The sequence below is a fragment of the Syngnathus typhle genome, linkage group LG14 (assembly GCF_033458585.1).
Source record: "Syngnathus typhle isolate RoL2023-S1 ecotype Sweden linkage group LG14, RoL_Styp_1.0, whole genome shotgun sequence".
Lineage (NCBI taxonomy): Eukaryota > Metazoa > Chordata > Actinopteri > Syngnathiformes > Syngnathidae > Syngnathus > Syngnathus typhle.
In genome coordinates, this window is record NC_083751.1 from 5,319,553 (window position 1) to 5,338,161 (window position 18,609).

The following is an 18,609-nucleotide window of genomic DNA, read 5'->3' on the forward strand; positions in this document are numbered from 1 at the left end:
TATGATTGACAAGAATTCAGCCAATGTAGGGTTAAAATTAGTTTTTATTATTTAATAGAGGGGGGGGGGTGAAAAAAACAAATGACTCCTTATACATCTTTTTCTTTTCAGTGTGGGTTTGGCTACATTTTTCCACCAACAAACGGAATGATGTTGATTTCAATCGTTTGCATTCACAAAATGTGGGCTGTTGCTGCACGTTTTTTTGCCTTTCAGGAATGTAGAGACAACCTGCGATGTTTCCCTCGTGGATTTTAGGACATGGGAGCTCAAATCCAAAGTGAAACGAGGAAGCCATTTTGGATCATTCAATTTGTTTCAAATGTGTACTAAATTACAAAAAAACAAATCCATATAAGAATTTTAATATCACTTTTCGTTTGAGTCACAGGTGAGCTGGAGCTTTCGATTTTTGGCGAGAAGTGGGGTACAGCCAGAAGTAGTTGCCATCTATTCACAAGGCACATATACACAAACATTCACACTTATGGAAAATCTTCCATAAAATTAATATGCATGTTATTTTGGAATGTCCTCCACACAGGAAGGCCAAAGGTGATATTCAAACCCCGTACCTCCAAACTGTGATGCAGATGTGCTGACCACTTGGCTCCCGTGCTGCCAAAATTTTACAAATGTTAATTATGAATGGGTTTTTTTTTGGGGGGGGGGGTTCTGTGTAGAAGCTGACTGGTTCAAAGACTTCCTGGAGGGTGTTTGTTTGCATCGCTACATTCTGAAAGCTGTCCAGCGTTTTTTTGACAGGGATCAATTCACACGCATGTCTTTACTAATAGCGTGACCCTATAAATAAAAGCCAAAGACAATTGTGTCTAGAGAAGAAAACAATGCACCACAACCTAAAGGACTAAAAGCAAATAATAATAATAAATCATGTCACAAAATGACATTCCTGACAACCCCCCTCCAGTTTTAGCATGACATCATGTGTTTACTCCAGAGAGGCTTCAAATAAACTCCAAACCTTCTAGCCGAAGGGATTTCATTTGGGCTCCATGAGTTCTTTGGAAGTTTCTTTCCTCAACAACAGTCCTCAAAATATTACAAAAGGCTCCGTTACAATATTCAATGAAACGTTTTTTTTTTTTTTGTCTACGGATTTAAAAGTCGGCAATGTGGAAAGCAGCAGATGTAAAACCACCTTCAACAGTAACGGGAGCCGGTATAATTCCAACCTCGGCGTGAGGTAACTTCCAAAACGTTGGAGGAGCACAATATTAGGAAGAGAAAAAAAAAAACACAAAATTGAACACAGACAAGAATCCTAACATTCCGCCATACAAAAAAAAAAAAAAAAATCAGACACACGTTGGCTTTTCTGCCGTACTCGCTGGAGCTTGAAGAGAAGAGGCAGTCTGTGTGCGCAGTCTTAGTTGTTTTTTTCTTATTCTTTTTTGCAAAGCTGAAGTCATTTCTTCGATGATCCTTGAAGATCGAACAATCCCTGTGACGAGATCTGCAGTTCAGAAACCACACCGGGCTAAGGCGTGTCTTCTGTTGTGTCTAATAATAATAATCTTGATATCTGCCCCCGGTCTAATCCATAGACGGAGGAATTTGGGAATTCCACGGGTGCTCCCACTCTAAGGTCGACCAAAAAATTTTTTTTGAATCCAAACCACCTTGGAGGAGAGAGGAGGGGGGGGGGGTCCTGGACACAATTCTTCCATCCCAGACTTGGGGAATGGGCCCACAAGGAAATGGAGGAACGTCTCCGCTTCAAAACAAAAAACAGAAGGCGGATTGACCTCCCTGCATCATGTTCATAGAAAGGATTAGAATGATTATGTTTATAGGTGGGTGGGTGGGTGCATCATGGCTATCATAGATGTTACAAGAGGGGAATAAGAATGGAAATGGAGGACAGGGTGGGGGAGGCATTATTTCCATGTATTGGCTGCATGGGAGATGGAGCGGGAGGGGATCATGTCCAGCAGGTACTCGCGCTGGCGCTCCACAGACGAGGTGGTCTTGTGGGCGGACAAGCTGGGATTCACGTAGGCCATGGTCACACCTGCCGGGACATAATATGGTTACCCCGATTGTTTTGCACATGATGGTTGACGAAGCTCTGAAGAAGGAGTTCATTTCATCCAACGTGAGCAAAATGACATTTTCCACTCGTAAGACTCCCGTGTCAGCTACCTGCATTGCCGCTGCTCTTCCTCCAGGCAGTCACGTTGCCCTGGTTACTGTTGCTGCCACCGGCGCTGACCTTCACCCCCTGCTGGAGTGAGCGCGCCGACGCCCCGTGCTTACTTGGCCTGCTGCTCAACGCCGCCGCCGTCACTGCGCTCTGCAGCTGCGAGGAATGACGCCGAGGTGAACAAGCGGCGGCAAAATACGGCGACACGACAAACGGGCTTGTCCGCCAAACGGTGCTTACTTGCTTAATAGCAGAGTGATGTCCCATCACAGATCTGTGCGGCATGGCGGCTCGGACCTGCTTGTACTGGTGAGACATCAGCACCTCGCTTTTGGACATCGAAGAAGAGGATGAGGTGGTTTTGGAGACGGGCGTGGCAGAGGAGGTGGTGGCCTGTTGGAGGATGCGCTGCTCGATCTCCTGCTCCTGCTGCAGAGCCTTGACGAAGGCCGCCTTCAGCCGGCTGGTGTGCTCGGCCTTCAGAGCCTTCTTCTGATTGGACGACATGCACTGGTTGCACAGGATGCTCCCGGCCTTCTCCTTCCTCCAGCGGGAGGTGAAATCGGTTTTACACTGGGTGCAGGTGTGCGGCTCTTTGGAAATGGAGCTGGACATGCCGGCTGTTGGACCTAGATTGCCTGCGGGTGGCGTTGGGCTCATTAATACACATTACTGACACCTCAGACTTAATAACAGAACGAAAAGTCCACCCACCTCTACCGAGCATGTCCAGGAGTTTTTGCACCACTTCCTCCAACCCCAACAAGTAGATGAACTCATTATTGGCGGCGGAGGGTAGAAAATTGAACTCGGGGGCAGGAGGTTTGGGCGGCGGGATCTCCAGTAACGTCTTCTCCAGCTGCTTGCGAAGCGCGAGCTTGGCAGCGGCCTGGCGACTGGCGGGCGAGTCGTTAATGCCAGAGTTGGGCGACGCTGAAGAGCCTTTCATGCCCGTTGGAGACGCCTGGACGGAATAGCGGAACCCACTTGAGCATCATCTACTTTCCCAATCTTTTTTATCGCAATCTTCAACGAGGTGGGCTGTCGTGTCACCTGCGGGATGTTGACCAATATATTGCTGTTGGCCACGTTAGCCACCCGGATGAGGCCCTGCTGAATGATCCTCTGTCCTTGGACCTGGACGTTGGGCACGGATGCCCGCGGAGCCAGCAGCAGCGGAGGCGGGCCCGAGCCGCCGCCGTGCTGCTGCTGCTGCTGACGCAGGCTGGCGATCTGCTGGGGAGTCACGCTTACAGGCTGATCGCACCACACGCAAGAGGCAGAATTGTGAGTGGAATTGGGAGATTTAAGGTGGTCGTGAAGAATCTCCACACTAACCTGGGCTCCTCGGACCAGAGGAGGCATGGCGGTCTGAGAGCCGTGTTTGGACGGGACGTGTTGACCGCCCCGCACCAGAGGCGGAGGGATCACCGTGCCTGAGCTGCGACCTGTTACCTGTTGGACATAAATGAACGTGTTGAACGGACCGATCGACTTTGCCGCTCTGCATCACTTGAGGTACCTGAAGGGGCCCTTTGCTGCCTCTTACCAAGGGAGGAGGGGTTGCCACAGATCCAGACACCTTGGGAATGGAAGAAAAGAAAATGTAGTCGCACAAAGTAACAATCCTGAAGGTATTTCAGATTGTCATCACGCTCTTCATTTCTGCATGTTGGACATGGATCACTCAATGAGGTGATCAGTCAGTGCCTGTCTGCCAAAAGGTTGACATCGACTACTCCACAACACGAGCTTTATCCAGACCCAAAATAGCTCGGGAGATAACTCCGTCAGATATTAATCTCCTGACCCAGCATGAACTTGAGCCTCCCCTTTCCCATTTGTCTTTTACCTTCTGAGCCGTGCTTTCCTTCTGAATCTGACTCTGTCGTAGTTTCTTAAGCAGCACCAACTTGGCTTCTTGGAGTCGGAGCTCTTCTTTGAGCTGTTTGATGATTTGCTCCCGTTCCTCGGGAGAACTCTTCTGCATATGAGGGGGGGGGGGGGGGGGGGGGGAAGAGCAATTAAAGATGGTACAAAAATAGACGGCAGCAAAGCGGTGCTGCTGTTTTCTCACCATAAGTTTTTCTGTGTCAGTCTTGCTGAAGCAGTGGCCGTTCATCAGGGGACTGGACGGCTCGTTGTCTGACAGCACGATGACGTCGTCTGGTGATGGCGGCTGGCGCTCTCTCTTGACGTCACTGAAGGCATTAAAACAAGCGCTCGCTTCATTTACAAATCTGTCATCGATTAGGGAAACGAAGCGGATCGTGCTCAACTTTGGGGGGGCCGCAGTCTCGGCAGCACAGTACCTGTTGTTTTGGCCGACTTCCACTAGGAGGCGGTATATAATTACAATTTTGGTCACCCTCCCAATGTGGTGAGAATGTGCTTTGAGGCACACAAGAGGACAAGAACCAGGGGATCAATAATAGAGTAATGGCGGCAGCGGGAGCAAGCGAGAGAATAACAAAGGAACAAACAAACAACACCATGGCTGCACAGAGGTCTCCCTGTCTCCCTTCTCATTTCAATGGCGACAAAAAAGTCAAAGTTGGAAGGAGACCTGGCTGAAGATGATTTGAGTGACGTGGAGGTTTTGGTTCTAAGCGAACTACGCGCCCACATTGGAAAGACTGATTGAGAACATGTCGAAGCTTGGGCCCGGTTCACCGCAGAGAACCTCGAGGCCTCACCTACTTCGTGGCCTAGCGGGCCACGGAGAGCCTGGGCCTCGGCTCTCCCCTCCCTCCCAGCTGCCGACGCCAAAGTCACAAGTTGAGCCGAGCGGAGGTCCGCCGGAGACACGGCAGAGGGTGACAGTGATGGGGGGAGGGGAATACATGGCCAGGAGCCAACCTATTGTGTACACGCTCTCACTCAGTCACTCAACCAGTCGCTACTTGGCGCACCCCTCCCCCCCAACGCTACTTGTTCATCTTTTATACTCCCGACTCGCTCGCTTTGCACTTTGGTGCACACTTCTGTCTTCGCATGCATGTGGCTACTAAACCGCCACCGCCGTCTACTAAACAGACCTCAGCGGCAGTACGGCGTCACAGGAAGCTGCACAGAAACTAACCATACGCAACACAGCAAAAAACCCCTTGAAATCGTTCAAGAGTTCTAAAATGATGGGCAGCTCGCTCAAGTACTTTTTTAGCGTCTGCCTGACAGTTTGCCCTTCTGCAGCCCTGAGGAGGAAGCCCTGTGCATTCCAGAAACATTTCAATTGTCAAAGACGGGACAAAACAAGGCTCATCGCTGCCACTCAGTCAGGAAGCGCTCCCGACATCAGGTTTGGTTATGTAAGGTTCCTGCATGCTTCGGCACACCATAAGCACGGCTCAAACCGTAACAGTTATTTGCAGCCACGACGTGAGCTTTGCATGGGGCTTTAACTAAAGTCAGCAAGGAAACTTAGGAGCTGATGAAACGAGATGAGGTTGCAACTCCAAAGTAGCAAGCGACCTGCAGGCTCCAACATTTCTCTGAAGACCTATGCATTGGTGACTAATGACACGTACGCCGAGCCGAGGCCGGTTCAAAGGTGACCGAGTGAGCTGAGTCAGCTCTCCGTTTTCCACTTCAACTGCCATGGCGTCGCCGCACGCATTTATCTTTCATCACATGACATCAGGCATTCGTCGGCGTGGTCATGTGACACACCCCGCCATTCCTCCGGGCCCCTCCCTCGCCCAACTGCTCCTTCCAATGTGGAAACCATGGCAACGGCCAGTTGGAACCAGTTTGTGACACGTAGTCTTCATTTTGTGTGAGGAGCGAGGCAAAGCTCAGGTGCTGCCGTGGGAGAAAATGGAGCCTGGATGCCCCCACTGTCACATCAACTCCCCCCCACCCCAACCCAGAATGAGCGGCAGCCGCCCAGCCCACTTCCTGTTTGGCGCTGGCTTGAGTTCGAGAGGAACCTGAAACTCCAGTGGACCACAAGGCATTGAGCTTGAACGCAAAGACACTAAAAATAACTTTATAAGCAAACTCCTCCCCCCTCGCGAGAAAGACGGATCAATGTGCCGTCTGCCACATCGCAAGTGCCATCAGGAAACGCTGATTATGGAAGATGGAGGAAGGAAGGAGTTACGTGCAGACAACACTTATTGTACATGAGGAAATGTTTTCTTATCAGCGTCTTAAAGTGAAAGTCAAAGTCTGCCAGCAAACAAGATGGAGGAAAGCGCCGTCCGTCCTCACCTTTTGGATGTGCTCATATCAACAGGCTCGTCCCCCGTCTGCACTTCCACCTTGATGGTGGCCTTCACCTCCCCGCTTTTTAAAATGCCGGCCGCCAACTTGGTCGACGGCTCGCTCTTCAGTGTGTCGCCCTCCGCTTCGGCCCTGTCCAGGTCCGAGGGGCTTCCCTCGCCGTCCCCTTTCTCCATCTTGACCCGTTTGGAGTCCACGTCTCCCGTGCTGTCCTTCTCCATGGCCCTCTTCTGGCTGCGCGTTTGGCGCACCGCCTCCTCTGACATGGCTGCTCTCAACCTGGAGAAATGGAAAAGGGAAAACCATGGCCGTTACAAACAAACAAAATGCTGAGCCAGGACCCGTAACGAGTGTGAGCGCAGAGACGGCATGTTAATCATAAATTCATGCTAACGTAGATCCTCCTCTTTATTTGACTTCAAAATAGCAACCGCCTCAGTCCCTCACCGAGCGTCAAGCAAGACATCAAAGCGTATCATAGCACTTTGCCGATTCAATGCAAATAATATGAAAGAGCTGGAAGCGTTAGAGGATGGCAATCTGATTGGACGCTCAATATGTACTCTGTTTCATTGATTCTGTGACATCACTGCCACATCAATGCTTTTATTTTTTTTAATCTATGATCTCACTTTTTTGAGCTCATTGTGAGTTTGAAAGCTGTCTAATGACTCTATGTGGTGTTCTTTTACTGAGTTGTGTGTGTGTGTGTATCATGGGACAGTGATAATGGAGAGAGTGGATCTTGTTTCTATTGATAATTTGTCTTTCACGGGCATTGACAGTGTTCCATTTAGCTAAAACCTTGCAGTCTTAAAAAGGGTCCAGCCTGGATCTTGTCCTACTGCCAGTGCCCCAGATGCTGACCCAAATCTCTTTCAGGACAGTAAGATGATGAAAGCCACTTCTCACATAACCTATTACGCAGCAGAAAGAGTGCAACATTCAAATTTAATCCCAACTAGGGCAGCTGCTGGCCACGAGGCTTCCTCAGCTCTCGACGCCATCTAAAAAAAAAAAAAAAAAAAGGCAACGTGGTAGAACGACAAGCGTGACATCATCGCATTACATCAATTCAGAAACAGTGAGGTGTCTCGATAAAAACTGGTCCAAACGAGTTGCTCATTGTGGAGATTTACAAGTTCCCATAAAGGACCTACTCAGACAGTAATTACGTTGGCAGGTTTTGGAATGTTCAAATGACGTTCTGAAGCCTGTCAACCAGAATGATAAGTAGGCGCGTCGACGTATCAATGGTGCGCTCAAGCAAAACCCGAAATCAAGTTCTCTCAACAATCAACTCCTCAAAGTAACATGAAACGACTTCTTTCTTCAATTCCAAATGTACAGCGAATGACTCAAACAACGCCAAGCCCCAAACGATGCTTGTAACTATGAACAGCTGAGATGCAGGTCAGCACAAACATGCCAGAAGAAGAAGGGGATGTCATCCTGAGGCTCATCAGTTCCCGTTGCTAAGCAACAAATCCGGTAAACAAAATTGTTGGACATGCACGTGGCGCACATACAGTACACACTTGAGGGTAACTGTGTATGACTGGGTGTGATTGTTGCATCAGTGAGATGCTTACTCCCGGGAGTTTTCCACGTCTCGTCTCTTGGTTTCTTCTATAGGAGCTCTGGAGGCTTGTGGTGTGTTGCGAGTTGTGAGCGCCTCCAGCTCATAGAATTGATTCCAACTTATTCACAGAGGACTGCAATGTCAAATATGGCTACATTCGAAATACTGTACATGCAATGAAACAATTACACTCTCTATTTTACCTCAACTGCTTTTAAGACACAATTCATTCCATATAAATGGACAGAATTCATTGTTGTCATTATCATGGATTATATATGATCATGACAAAATGAGATGCACAAAATAATGTTAGAAGGTAACCTGCAGGCTTGGGGGGGGGGGGACACATGTTGGTGAGGAAAGGGGGGTGGGGGGTGTCGCGCACATGTGGCGAGTGGAGACGTGATCTAACTGTGCCAAAGTGAAAAACACGCTTCCTTGTCCTGTCACACCGCCCACACACACAAAAACAGAGAAGGTAAGTATGTGTGTGTGTGTGGGTGCGTGTGCTCGTACATGATTACGTACGTGCGTGTCCCTCCCTACTGGTTCCGTCCCGAACGGAAAGGGTTAAGCCCCTGCCATTTTAACGCCACTGACGGATCAGACCATTAGGGTGTTACCTAACAAAATGGAAGCCTTTAACCCTGAATTTGCCGGACTGCCAGTGTGTGCTCTTGTGCGTGTGTGTGAGCAAGTAAGCGCCCGCGGCCAACTGAAGTCACAGTATGTCAGCACGTGTCCGCCTAGATTCAACGGCAAAACATTTAGGATCACACACAAATGGAAGTGTTTATAATCACTCAATCAAATGATCATCCCAGTCAAATGACAAACGTTCTTCCGAGCTTCTTTATTTTCGGGGGGACCGCACAAGCCTCGGCGCCACATCGAGTAATTGATTCACACTATTAACAGAGCCCATCTTATCGACCAAAAACATTTACTCGCCATAATTAAAAGGAACTGCCACCCGCAGCAGTAATATGAAATTACAGTCAAATCGGTTTCCCTATAATCCTCTAAACCAGAAGCCGCTAACATAACCAAGGGCCGGCCGGGACGCACGCAAACTACTATCAGATTACATTTCTCAAAAATGGATGCAAGCAGGAAGTGACCGGAGAAAACCAAGGGACAAAAAGAAAAGCTAAAATGACTCCAACGTGCATCAAACGAGACGAACATTTTTTACTCTCCATAAAAAACACAATTTCGGTCAATCACGCCCAAGCAACAAGTGGTGCTATGTAATCCAGAGTGGAAAAAAAAACACCATACCATGAAACAGTAAACCATGACAGCATTTTGCCAAATGACTAATGTAACTTTTGAATTTAGGAGCTAGATACAAAGTGATTAAAAACATTACATTTGGTTTCTGATAGAAATATAATTGATTGGCAGTATTGCTCCTTCAAGGAAACATCCAGACGTGCAGACAAGACACCATTTCAGGCAATACTGGTCATGCGGGTTCCACTTGGGTAAAAACAGGAGAATGGTAGAGGAAACCCGGGCCCAAACCCGATCCCCGTCTGTTACAAACGGCGCCTGGTGTAAACTCCACACGTACATGTACTAGAGTCTGAAATGGTGAACAGATTAAATAAGAAATGGGTCAGTCAACCGAACGCTGAAGAGTTGCCCTGAGGCGCGTGGGCAAAGCAATACAGTACACTGGTCACAGTCATGTGATGCAACATGGCTATAAAATGGCCGCTTTGCCAAAGACATAAAAAAAAACACAGTCAATAGGAAAGTGTAAACGTGCCAGTACTTGTGCGTGCTGCCAATGTTTTTGGGCGCCACTCTAGTTTCACCAACACTTCCTGTTAACCTTTTTCGTAATGACGGAGCATTCGACCACTTTGTTCAACGGCATTCCACAATGGAAGAAACGAGATGAGAAATGTTTCATCACAGGATGGATCAACAAAACGGTACGACCGCCATATACAAAGCTATCTCTCCAGGTGTCATCGTCATCTTAGCAGGTGCTGGAAATACAAAAACAGTTTCAGATAAAAAGTAGCTCTTGAGTCATGCATGTCTGCTCACATCATTCTCAGTGAGTCTTTTCTATAATAAGACACCCCCCCCCCCGCCCTTTGCACACCCCGTGCAAATCCATAGTCCATCATTAAATGCAAAGCGACGTGCCCCAATCGCCAGGCCGAGGGAGGCAATTTGCTCTTGTGTGAAAGGCTCCTTGTTCAGAACTGGGACCTCCGAAATCCAACGACTCCAAAATATTCCAAAACAACACACACATTATTAGGTGCCATACTTGTCGCTAGACACATCTCACCAGACCTCATTTTCAACCAGCATTAAAGGATTAACTCAGCGTGTGCGTTTTCGACGTGAGAAGAGAAGAATTTGCACGGGCAGTTAGCGTGACATAAGACGAGTCATTTAAAGCCATCAAACAAGCATTATTTATTAGCATATCTGCAAATGTGGGTTGTTTCAAACTTTGCTTACACCTTTCCATTGCAATGTTATTTTTTATCAAAGCGGCTGGGCGGGCAAGAGTTTGGTGTATCTGCTTCTCAGTTTTGAGATTCTGTGTTTGAACCTCAGTTTAGGCGTTCTTCTGTGGAGTTTGCATGTTCACACTGTGCTTCCCGTGGGGTTTCTCCAACATGCTAAAAACATGTTTGTTATGCTCACTGAGGATTCCAAATTGTCCACAGGGAATGAAAGTTAGTATTGCAGAGTCAATGATGGCTGACTATCCCGGAATAAAGGTACTCAAGAGGCACCTTCAAAATACACATATACCCCAAAGTAAATTTGCATTATTTTGATATTGGGATATGTTTCGCTTTGTGAAATGCACATTTTGCTTTGGCTTGAAGCCAGTGCGCAAAAGCCTATTTCAATATGAATGTGATTAGCATTTAAAACAATGGTGTAACGCACCGAGAACAAAGTGTAGTGAGCACAATGATTTGATTACGTGGGCAGTTAATCCGTCGTGGACCAAAAAGAAGAAGACACAACACGTACACCCCGGCGGAGGCACAAGCGTCCACCATTACGCCTCCATCAAAGGTTTTTCACGGTTGAGCTAATATGACAAAGTTTTAGGCTCAATGGTTTTACGGGAGCGTAATAATAGCACCTCGGCGAGCAGAGTGCAAAGACACACGCGCGCACACACACAAAAACAAGTCTTCCCCCCACGACGATGAGGGAAAGGGGGCTGGTGTTGAAATAAACTTTGATGTTGACAACTTTATAAAAGTGAAGAAAAAGAGAAGAAGAAGAAGAAGCCATCTCGTGGCTTAGTAACAACAACCTGCCCATCTGTCCGGCTTGTAACACCGTGGCTAACTAAAAGGCGAGCTAACGACCACTGGTCATTAACAGCATCCTTTTGATAATAGTCAAAAAAAATAACACGCTCTCCCCAAGCGGCGAGTTCTCCCTGGGTGTACTAGTGAAACTACCATAAATAAAGACGTGTGATATTTGGCTGGGGGTACGTGTCCGAATAGCGATGCACACGACAGACAATGAAGAGCGACCTGATCCCACGGAGCTAACAAGCTATGTTAGCCTGCTAATGAGCTGATGCTAACTCTCTGGACACTTGCCTGCCCAGACACACTGTCGCTAATTTGATTCTTCACACGGACCAGTCTGGCGTTAATTAAACACGGACATTCGTGCATTTCGCCTACTTTGACGTTATCGCAGCCCACGCGTGGGTTAAACACACGTCATAACTTACTATTGGAGCATCTTATATGAAGTTTCGCCGGTGAAGTTGGTGTTAATATTCCGAGAGTTTGGAGACTACGCACACCGCGGCTGCGTTGAGGTGTGAGTGCACAAACTGTTACCTTGCGCGATGCTGCTAGGCTAGCTGCGAGCTAGCATCGCCGGAGAAAGTTCCCCCGTGTCGTCGCGATGTGATTGTCAATACAAAACGTGGTGGAAGTTGTTACGGAGGAGCAATGCTTGGACTTACGCAGTCCAGCGGGTGCCCGGTTGAGTTCCCCCGTGGTTCCCAGGGGTGTTGATACTTGTATTTTGCTGGATTCTGCGTTTAAAAAAAAAAATAAAGAAAAAAAAAAAGAAAATCCAGGGGAACCCCTCTCCTCCGTCCGCTGCCACTCCGGTCGCTAATGTTTGCCACCACCACAAGCGACGTCATGCCGCGTTCATAGACACCTCGGAAATGTTGCCTTTCCGACTTCTCTGCTGTTGGGGGGGGGGGGCATACTGCAGAGTTGCACTGACCTCGTGTGTAAATCAAAATAAAGCATGCAACTAAATAGAAGGGTCGCTGATATAATTTCAATAACTGTAAAGACATTTGGAAAAAATCCCATTTTATTTTGTGCAATATTTTGGCAAATACAAATATTTGCTGTTGTGTCAACGCAAAATGATTGCCTGGTAAGTGGTCGTCAGTGCGACCTCCACTGGACATAATTAGCAACTACAGTTTAAAGTATGCACACGTCATGAGCCGCCATATACACATAAAATCTATTAAATTTAAAATATAAAAAGATTTTGTCTAACATTGCAACAGTAAACATCCCTCTGCAATATTTGCGTATGTACTGCTTTTATGTAGATATAAATAAATACATTTGCAATGACAATGTTTATTTCATGGTTTTTATTGGAAAATTATTGAAAACATCATGAGCATTAAAAACATATTCATTGATAGAGTATAACTAGTACTCAAGCTTAAACTGTGTCATAAACTGAGTGCCATAAATACCAAGCGTTGAAATCTCTACATCGTTAGGGCTAAAAATACATGACACCTTACTAAACTGACTTTATAAAATGTCGCTGTACAATAAAAGGTTGAATGAGTGGTGAATTTATAAGCACAGTCTGCAAAGAACATAATTGAGAAGAACGAATAGGGACCAATTGAGCGTAACAAAAATGTATGTAAAAAAAACTGAGAATAATGGTTAACTAAAAAACATAAGTTGATTTGTAAAAATTTATATATTATGGAAAGTGTGGCAAAAACAAACTGACATAAACCACTGCAGGATGTCAGATCCATACATGAACACTGAAATTTCTTAGAAACGCACCCTAACTCTAATTTAGCAAAACAAAATGCAACATTCCAACTGATTATTTTGTGTGAAAATATATTACAAGAGGTCTTTTTACTTCTCTATTATGGATTTTGTGCAAAAAATATCTACCGAGTATATCTTAGTCGCAAACCCAGGTCAGAAACTAATGTACAAGGAATTCAACATCAGTAACTTCCATGCAAATGGAAACAAAGGCATCCATACAACAACAAAACAACGAAAGCATGATGTCAAATATTTAACATACAAAAATATGAATAAATTAATTTGTTTCTACATCTTTACTACCCTTCTACCAATCACCCCGTCTTCCTTGCTAATAAAAAGGAAAGCTGGCAAATGTAGAGGGGGGGGGGGGGCTTTCTGGTTGACGTGAAGCTCTTAAGTAGGGGGTGGAGAACTTTTATGTCATATTATATAAAATCTTTTGAACAAACGTTAGTGATGGTATATTAAGAGCACATGTGGGTGAAATGTTTGGGAGCTTCTTATGATGATTTTGCTATTAGTTTTTACAATTGCAAGGTGAGAGAAGACAAGTGGTCCACCCCTACTTGAAATCCAATCCAAATTCCACGCCCTGACCCAACCAGATGACGACAGTAGTGGTAATTGATTTACAGTATATTAAAACTGTGATAGTAGTGAACTGGGAAATTAAAAATTCACTTAGATCTTGACCAACAACGATCTGGTTACCAACTTTCTTAGACTATGTTGTGATAATGTACCAGCTGCACGTCCACAGTGAGTCACACACACACACACAAACACACACATACACACAGTCTTCCTCATAGCAGGCTTGCAAGACTGGTAGTGGGACCATTCTGGGCTTGTATCTGGACAGGAGGAGGGCCGTCAGTCCACTATAAAGCAAAAAAAAAAAAAAAGGTGCATGGGTACATGTTTTCAAAGCATCCATGTATCTACAAGACCAGCTTGGAAGTCAATTTGTTTTTATTCCCACAGGGAATTCTACCATACAAAAAACTCAAGGTATTTAGCATTCCTATCATAACAATAAGTATTAAGAGAAGTTAAGCACTGTATAATCAAACTAAAATAAAATGCTACTCGCTTTTTTAAGACGATGGTTGAAAACAAAATTGTTTGATTTTGACTTTCTAATAAAAGAGCATTGGGGAGAGATGGAAAGTCCTTCACGTACGCTGATAAGGTTGTGCTCGGGGAGGCTGCAGGCGGCGATGTGGTCCTGCAGCAGCTGCTGGGAGAAGTTCTGGTGCATCTGAGCTGCTTCGTGGGCATCCATGGTGTTCCCAAGTGCCTTGTTCAAATCTGTAAGTGAAAGATGTGGTCAAAATTTGATTACGTCATGCAAAGAAAAAGAAAAACTGAAATGAACACAAGTAGTACCTTTCAACAACGCCGAGGACCAAAGCTGCACGGACATGTCAGGGATCTTGCTGGCCAGCTGCATGGCCGGTACCACCATGTTGTTGCTTTCCTGCATGGAACAAAGCAGAATGGAAAAACAATCAGCCACAGTTGAACTTTTCAATCGTTTCAATTAATTTCATTCATAGATTGAAATGAACTTCGCAATAGATGAGGAGAAAGAAAGGTGAATGAAACTCTCACGTGTCACCTGCCCAACTAGAAATTGCTAGTAACCTTGACAACCCAACAGACGCATTCGGCTCAATAATTCTGTCTTACTCTGTGGTTGCCCAGCACATAGAAGATGTGGCCCAGCAGAACCAGCGAGCAAGCAGTCAGTCTGTTCAAGTCCTCGGCGTTAGACATCTTCAAGGTTTCTCTCAAGAAGCGTCTGGAAAGAGAAGAAGAAGAATATGAACGCGTCAAGGGCTTGTCTTTGTGGAGGAAAAAAGAAATCAATCAATAAACAAGTCCTCCTACTTTGCTTCATTGTAGCGTCCTTGGAAGAAGGACAGCAGTCCCCGGATGTAGAAAGCAGCGGCGCGGAGGCAGTGTGAGCTAACCAAAGACCAAGATATTATTACCACTACGTTGTACTTTACAAAGTCTCTTTAACTGCTGGATATTACACACACGTTTTGTTTCATAGCTTGATGAAGATGTTTTAAATAGAATATCAAAACCTTCAACAAATTCAACATCATCTTACCTTACTGGGAAGTTGTGGTCTGGATTTATCCTCTCCAGGAGGCTGTACAACTGGAGGAGAGAGTAGTCATGCATTATATAATTACCATATCAACGTAACTAGATTGCATGGTTTCTTCGATGAGTTAAGAAATTTGGATCGCTTGTCATAAATCATTCATAGCGCCCTCTGGTGGGAGAACTGTGCTACTGACAACATGGGCCTGGTCATTCAACCGAATTGAAGCGTAGAATTTAAATGTGCAAAGTTCACTTCAGAAGATTCATCCATTCATTGTCTGCAGGAGCTTATCTTAGCCAATTTTGGATGAAAAGTACAAACGAACTTTGATCTGTTAGGCGGTTTAATATTTTTCTTTTCCACACTGCATTTCACTGTCATACCTCTTGGTGTCTGTTGCCTTCCCGAATATAAACGCTGGCCAAATTGGTGACGATATAAGTCCACAGCTCCTGGTGTGTGGTGAGCTGCAACACAGGAGTGCCACATTTCACTCAGCGGGAGTGAGACTCCACCCGGCAGCCGAGAAATGATCCAAACACATAAAGCAAAAAAATAAAAAAGGGATGTGCCTACCCGCAAGGCCGTGGTAAACTGTGCCTCTGCATTATCCATGCAGTTCACCGAGATACAGTAGAGGCCCTGGCAGAAGCAGAAAAATCAATTGACTCGTTTTTTTTTTTTTAGAAGTAAAACCTACACCATTAAAAACTCGGCTCGAAAATACTCACTAATAAAGTGTGGAGCTGGGCAGCGTGGTTAGTGAATAACCTGGGAGACTGTTGGCAAAGCTGACACACTTGCGAGATCTGGAAGGAGAGAAAGCGCGTCGGAGTGTTCATTTGGCAAATATGAAGCGGGATATGCAGGGCAGAGGTCGCACATACCTCCTGTAGCGCAGTGGCCTTGTGGCCAGTGACGAGCCTGCACATGATGATATGCTCCAGTAGAATGACTTGAAAGGTAGAGAGGATGGGGCTGCAGTCTAACACTATCAAGAGAAATAAAGAATGTCGTGAGGAGGTGGTTCCGCTACCATTGTTTGCCCAAAGCGGAAGAACTCGCTCACTTTTTAATTTCTCTAGTTGCATTAGCGCTTTGTCCGTGTACTTCTGTGCTTTCTCCAGGTAACCCGCCTGCATGGAGTGCATCACCGTCACCTGTTGGCGGCGCACCAAATGATTTCAAATGGCTGCGCTACATGACTGTTTGTGCTTAACCATCAACATAACTCCAATGCAATGCTCACCAGGTAAACAAGGACACACATGTGCTCCTTTGGGAGCCAATGAAAGAGGTCGGCGGGGTTGCTGGGAAGAATCTCGTCGTCGTGGAGCGTCGAGATGGTCTGGATGCACTGCTGCAGCTGCTTCAGACACGGCTTCACACTCTTCACCTGAGGGAACGCGGACGTGATTCAATCGCAAATAACAAAAGCTGTATCCAAGATAATAAGGTTGATGCTGACGGTACCTGTCCAGCGTCCAGGTAGTGCGTGACTTGCAGAACCAGGAAGAAGACCCTGAGGGACTCCTTCTGGATAGGGTTTCCCTGCCAGTTCTCTACGATGGTTCCACACAAGGTGAGCAAGGGATGAACCTCGCCCAGCTTCCTCTCCATTAGCAGCAACTGTTGGCATATTAAGAAAAAGTACCAAATGACAATTTTTTCACTGTAGCTTTACAAGAAAAGCAAAATCATTTACATGACTTCCTTAGTTAACAAAAACTTTTCAGCGTCTTCAAGGTGGCCCTCATACTCATACAAGTTGAGAAATAAAAGTTAAACTTACCATGCCTTTACTGAGGAGAAACAACGCCCTTGAAGAGCCAAAAGCAAAAGCATGGGGTCAGCATTCCTCACAATCAGTCAAGTCAGTCAATATTTACGTCGCCATAATTAAATGAGGCAGTGCCAATACACATTTCAGAAAAATCAATATGAGCTCAAGAAAGATAAAAGGCTTATATATCGAAAAGGGGAAGACTTTCACACTGCAAGCATTTGTTAGATTAAAAAGCTTTCTGCCCACGTGTGAACTGTTTCAATGCCTTAAAAACTAAATAATAAATTCTAAGAACTTGGAAAATGTGAGCTGAAACATACCTGGTGTATTCCGATCCCACCACGCGGGCGTACTCGGCTCCGACGCCCAGCAGGTCGCACGCTGACACCAAGTCCTTCTCCAGTGTATGAAGTTGCTGTGGAATAAGAAAATTCCTGTTGTGATAGTTTGCAATTTGAAATTTCGCTGAATTGTAAGAGAGGAGATCCACTCGGGAAATGTGAATGCTAAGCTAAGTCTTAAGGTGTGCGCTATTTTGACCACAACAGCTTCATATGCTTCTTTCAGAATATGACACGTACCGCCAGCTGGAACAACAGCCTGCAGTGCCAATATGGTGTTTGTTGAGAAATCTGGATGGCCTTGCGCAGAAGAGGTTTTGCAGAGTCCACCAAATTCTGAAAATACACCACCAGTTACAACAGAACATAAATCCAAAAGTTATTATGAGTAACTAAAAACCTGTATGCAAAAGTATGTATCCTGCTAAATCCCCAAGTACACGAACATCCCCAATATTACCTGTTGGCAGAAGAGTTCTGATAAGATGCTTGCAGCCTCAAACTTGACATCTTCGAACTGAGGAACTTGCTGGGAAATGTACCACTGCAAAAGAAGGTATATAAACGTTATTAGAGTCCAAAGTCACGTTAATGATGTTTTCTGTCATATTGGCCCATTTAGAAAGCCATTCAGCAGCTAATTTTGTACAGCATTGAAAAGGATGAAAGCGCCCGATGAGGAAGAACGTGTCATTATGTAGTGAAGCAAATGAAACACTCGTTAAAATAGCAATATGCGACGAATTGACAAATGTAAACTAAGCGTTTAGGGAAGTCTTGGGTGTTTTCGTTGTTTCCCAAAGTATGGCCTACACCCGCCCGCTCCAGCGCTGCATCCGCGCTCTTTCCTAGCTGGTTAAGCCCGCTCACCGCTTTCTCCAGGTGGCTACGCGCCAGATCGCTGTTCTTGGTGTGGTGGTAGAGGACCGAGCCCAGCTGAAGATGCGTGCGGGCCTCTATCCTCTGTGGCGGCTTGAACTGGAACACAGCCTGGAGGCAATGCACGCAAAGGCGGATTTTGGGCGGACTGGAGGTTCGGAAATGCTCCGCGAAGCCGAGGAGGGCGAGGTACCAGCGCTCCGGGGCTTCTACGTTTGACGCCATTTTCCCTGACAACAACAAGTTTTTCAGCGCTCACAGGCCAGGCTGCTGAGTTGCCAGATGCTGACTTTAAAAGCCCTCGGTCCCAGCCAATTGGTCAGCCTTTAGTTTAACATTTGCGTGATTTATGTTATTGCTGCCAAAATGTAGTCATTAAAATTTAGTCGTCTCATGAATTCACTATATAAACAACGGCAAACTCTCT

The 18,609-nt window shown here is 45.9% G+C and overlaps 2 protein-coding genes across 9 annotated transcripts; both read right to left on the reverse strand.

Moving 5' to 3' along the window:
- Positions 1-26: 26 nt before the first annotated feature.
- Positions 27-12,146, reverse strand: gatad2ab (GATA zinc finger domain containing 2Ab). 8 transcript variants are annotated; one of them, XM_061296429.1, is made up of 11 exons: positions 11,959-12,140; positions 6,380-6,670; positions 4,245-4,368; positions 4,020-4,151; positions 3,690-3,749; positions 3,506-3,622; positions 3,221-3,424; positions 2,882-3,131; positions 2,408-2,805; positions 2,167-2,323; positions 27-2,035 (listed from the first exon to the last, which is right to left on the reverse strand). In XM_061296429.1, exons 2-11 carry the CDS (start codon positions 6,655-6,657, stop codon positions 1,902-1,904), a joined length of 1,854 nt encoding a protein of 617 aa, XP_061152413.1. In that variant the 5' UTR covers positions 6,658-6,670; positions 11,959-12,140; the 3' UTR covers positions 27-1,901. The 8 variants fall into 8 exon arrangements, with proteins under 8 accessions (XP_061152413.1, XP_061152412.1, XP_061152411.1 ...); XM_061296428.1 differs by having other exon boundaries at positions 2,167-2,805; positions 3,221-3,400; positions 3,717-3,749; positions 11,959-12,146; XM_061296427.1 differs by having other exon boundaries at positions 2,167-2,805; positions 3,717-3,749; positions 11,959-12,146.
- Positions 12,147-12,603: 457 nt separating this feature from the next.
- Positions 12,604-18,456, reverse strand: mau2 (MAU2 sister chromatid cohesion factor). Its single transcript, XM_061297614.1, has 18 exons — positions 18,174-18,456; positions 17,764-17,847; positions 17,544-17,639; positions 17,283-17,377; positions 16,969-16,996; positions 16,650-16,805; positions 16,426-16,572; positions 16,246-16,336; positions 16,064-16,167; positions 15,908-15,985; positions 15,753-15,818; positions 15,560-15,643; positions 15,177-15,226; positions 14,948-15,025; positions 14,747-14,858; positions 14,444-14,534; positions 14,238-14,365; positions 12,604-13,935 (listed from the first exon to the last, which is right to left on the reverse strand). The coding sequence occupies exons 1-18, from the start codon at positions 18,405-18,407 to the stop codon at positions 13,861-13,863; spliced, it is 1,797 nt and encodes a 598-aa protein (XP_061153598.1). The 5' UTR covers positions 18,408-18,456; the 3' UTR covers positions 12,604-13,860.
- Positions 18,457-18,609: the final 153 nt, after the last annotated feature.